Source organism: Octopus bimaculoides, chromosome 11 (genome assembly GCF_001194135.2).
Source record: "Octopus bimaculoides isolate UCB-OBI-ISO-001 chromosome 11, ASM119413v2, whole genome shotgun sequence".
NCBI classification, from domain to species: Eukaryota; Metazoa; Mollusca; class Cephalopoda; order Octopoda; family Octopodidae; genus Octopus; species Octopus bimaculoides.
In genome coordinates, this window is record NC_068991.1 from 16,583,163 (window position 1) to 16,586,509 (window position 3,347).

Below are 3,347 nucleotides of genomic sequence, written 5' to 3' on the forward strand. Positions count from 1 at the left end.
ACACACACACACACACACACACACACACACACAAAGGAAGCTTAGTGGACCAAACAAAGGAAACTTACCACTGTGTCTTTGTCTGTGAAATGTACCATCCAACCTTCTTTTAGGATCTGTGAGCCAGCCTTTTTGGTATGCCGTACTGACTGGATGACACGCATCAGAGGAATATTTGTACTCTGTGTAGGGCTGAAGAACAGAAGGCATTAGGTTTAGGCCAAGAATAATAAAAAAATAGATAAATAAAAAAAAAAGGAATTTATTAAAAATTTTTTTTAAAAACCAAGACAACTGGACTGATTTATCAAATGACAGTTTTGGTGCTAGAAAGACAAAGAGTTGATCCCTTCAAGAATATATATTACACACACACAGTATGTGCATGATAAAATTAAACTATAAAAATACTCATAGCACAGATGCGGTGGTGATGGGGGGGGGATGTTGTGTATGTACAGAGTTGGCCAAAAGTCACCTGACAGTAAATCTAAATCAAAACCATTTAATTCCAAAATTTATTTATGTTCAACAACTGAATGAATTTAATAAAAGCATCTAAATATGAAACACCATGAACTCAAGTCCTTCTTGAGCAGCACATTTTCCCATTCGAGTCAATACAGAATTACAGATAGTATTTATGGAATTTTGACTTACTGTCGGGTATATGTGTGTGTATATATATATATATATATACACATCTCTCTCTCTTTCTATATATATATATAACTTTATATATCATATATACTTTTAAATAAATATATATTTTTTTAATGGATGAATGTAAGTTCATCCTTTAATTGGAGTAATTTCCAAAGATTTCTAACATTGTTTCTTCATACTTTACGATTAAATTTGCTAATGTAAATTTGTGTAGGTATGAAAACTTATAGGTCAACAAATTCGTTCATATTTATGCAATACAGGAGATTAAATGTTAAAATGGATTATAGTTTATATTATTCATGTTGCTATACAATTTGTTTCATACAAAAGGACTCAGATATTCATAATAGGAAACCAGAAAAGTCAAATTTGTACTTGTCGGTAGCTAGGATAACAACTAAAAAAGACGTTAGAAATACATAGATTTTCCCTTAATTTGTTCTTGGAGTCATGCCTATTTTAAACAAGAGTACAAATTTAACTTTCCTGATTTTCTATTATGAATATCTGAGTCCTTTTGTATGAAACAAATTGTATAGCAACATAAAGAATAAAAATCATAATCCATTTTAACATCTAATTTCCTCTATTGCATAAATATGAACGAATTTGTTGAAGGAGTAATTGCTGTGTAGGTCGTTATAATATACTTTATATAACTTTATATAACTATAGAATAAATTGGATGCACAAGTCTCTATGCTCTTTATTAATATTAATACATATACAGGTTTGGCCAAAAGTCACCTGACAGTAAATCAAAACCCAAGATTTATTTATGCTTAATAACTGAATGAATTTAATAAAAACATCTAAATATGATACATCATGAAAATTGTTCAAACTGAAGTTCTTCCTGAGCGATACCATTTTTCCAAATGGATAAATAAAGTTGAATATTAAGTATTTATGGAATCTTGATTTACTGTGGGGGACTTTTGGTCAAACTTCTGTGTGTGTGCGTGTGTGTGTGTGTGTGTGTGTATGCGTGCATGGAATCCTCATTATTTAACGGGTGTTAATGAGGATTCTTCCATCCTGGCATGGATTGGACAGTTTGACAGGATCCAACAAATTGGTGGGGTTTAATGTGTTCTGACATGGTTTCCCCAGCTGGATTCCCTTCCTAACGCCAGCCACTTGACACAGACATTAATGAAGTCATTAAGTACCTGAGTGGGGTTGTAATAAAGAGGAAGATGGGTGCCTTGCTTTAGAGGACACGCATGACTACCCCACATTATATAAGGTTGGGGAAGCAAAGAAGAGGACATAGATGATGGTGATGAGGTGTCAATATACTCCCAAGATATGAAAAGATGAGCATAAAAGACATGGATGGAGAATATGGACGGATGAATAAGTTAATAAGAATGTGAGTGGAGAGTGATAGATGGATAGAGATGAGTGTAATGGTGAATATAGTGAATGGAGCAAGGGGTAGTTGTGATGACCAATGGTAGTACAGGAAAAGTAGAGAGCAGCAAGATATTAAATCTCTTGTTGTTGTTGGCACTCCGTCGCTTACGATGTCGAGGGTTCCAGTTGATCCGATCAACGGAACAGCCTGCTCATGAAATTAACGCGCATGTGGCTGAGCACTCCACAGACACGTGTACCCTTAACGTAGTTCTCGAGGATATTCAGCGTGACACAGTGTGACAAGGCTGACCCTTTGAATTACAGGCACAACAGAAACAGGAAGAGTGAGAGAAAGTTGTGGTGAAAGAGTACAGTAGGGTTCGCCACCATCCCCTGCTGGAGCCTCGTGGAGCTTTAGGTGTTTTCGCTCAATAAACACTCACAACGCCCGGTCTGGGAATCGAAACCGCGATCCTATGACTGCGAGTCCGCTGCCCTAACCACTGGGCCATTGCGCCTCCATTAAATCTCTAGATAGATTAGAAAATAGGGAGAAAAAGTTCAGGATAGGAGGGAAAGATGTACAGTGATATAGATGTATGTCAGAGGTACATAGGGGTGGCTATAGATAGTAGGTGACAGAGGTGTATCCGTGCATACAGACAGGCAGACAAATAGAGAGATAGATAAACAGAGAGGTAGATACATATATGCATGTACATATAGACATATGTATGAGACATCATCAGCGTCACTGACGTCATCATCAGCGTCACTGACGTCATCATCAGCGTCACTGACGTCATCATCATCATTGTTTTAATGTCCATTTCAGTGAGGCAGGGTTTCTATAGCCAGATACACTTCCTGTCACCAACTCTTGCTGTTTCTTTGTAAGGTAATATTTCCCCCCATCCCTATGGCCAACATGTTTTCACAGAAGACAGGAAAGGAAGGGCACTACTTCTATTATGGTCAAGCTCTTTTACAACTATTACATGATATCATGAGAAGAAGACAGTAAAACAGACACAAACACACATGCAGATACACACATACACACACACACACACACTCATAGGTCAACCTGGGGTCATAGTAGAAGATAACTTGCCCAATGTGCCATAAAATAGGATTGAACCTGAAGCTATGTGATTGGGAAACAAACTTCTTAACCACCATGTATGTGTGTGTGTGAGAGAGAGAGAGAGAGTGTGTGTGTGTGTCTGTGAGAGAGAGAGAGAGAGAGAGAGAGAGAGACAGACAGACACAGAGAGAGAGAGTGTGTGTGTGTGTGTGTGAGAGAGAGAGAGAGA

The 3,347-nt window shown here is 37.3% G+C and overlaps 1 protein-coding gene across 1 annotated transcript in view; it reads right to left on the reverse strand.

The window, feature by feature from the left end:
* Positions 1–3,347, reverse strand: part of LOC106882721 (serine/threonine-protein kinase D1) — a 64,140-nt gene that overhangs the window by 43,694 nt on the left and 17,099 nt on the right. The window contains exon 6 of the mRNA XM_014933490.2: positions 69–192. Coding sequence (XP_014788976.1) covers positions 69–192 — 124 coding nt within the window. The remainder of the gene's footprint in view (positions 1–68; positions 193–3,347) is intronic.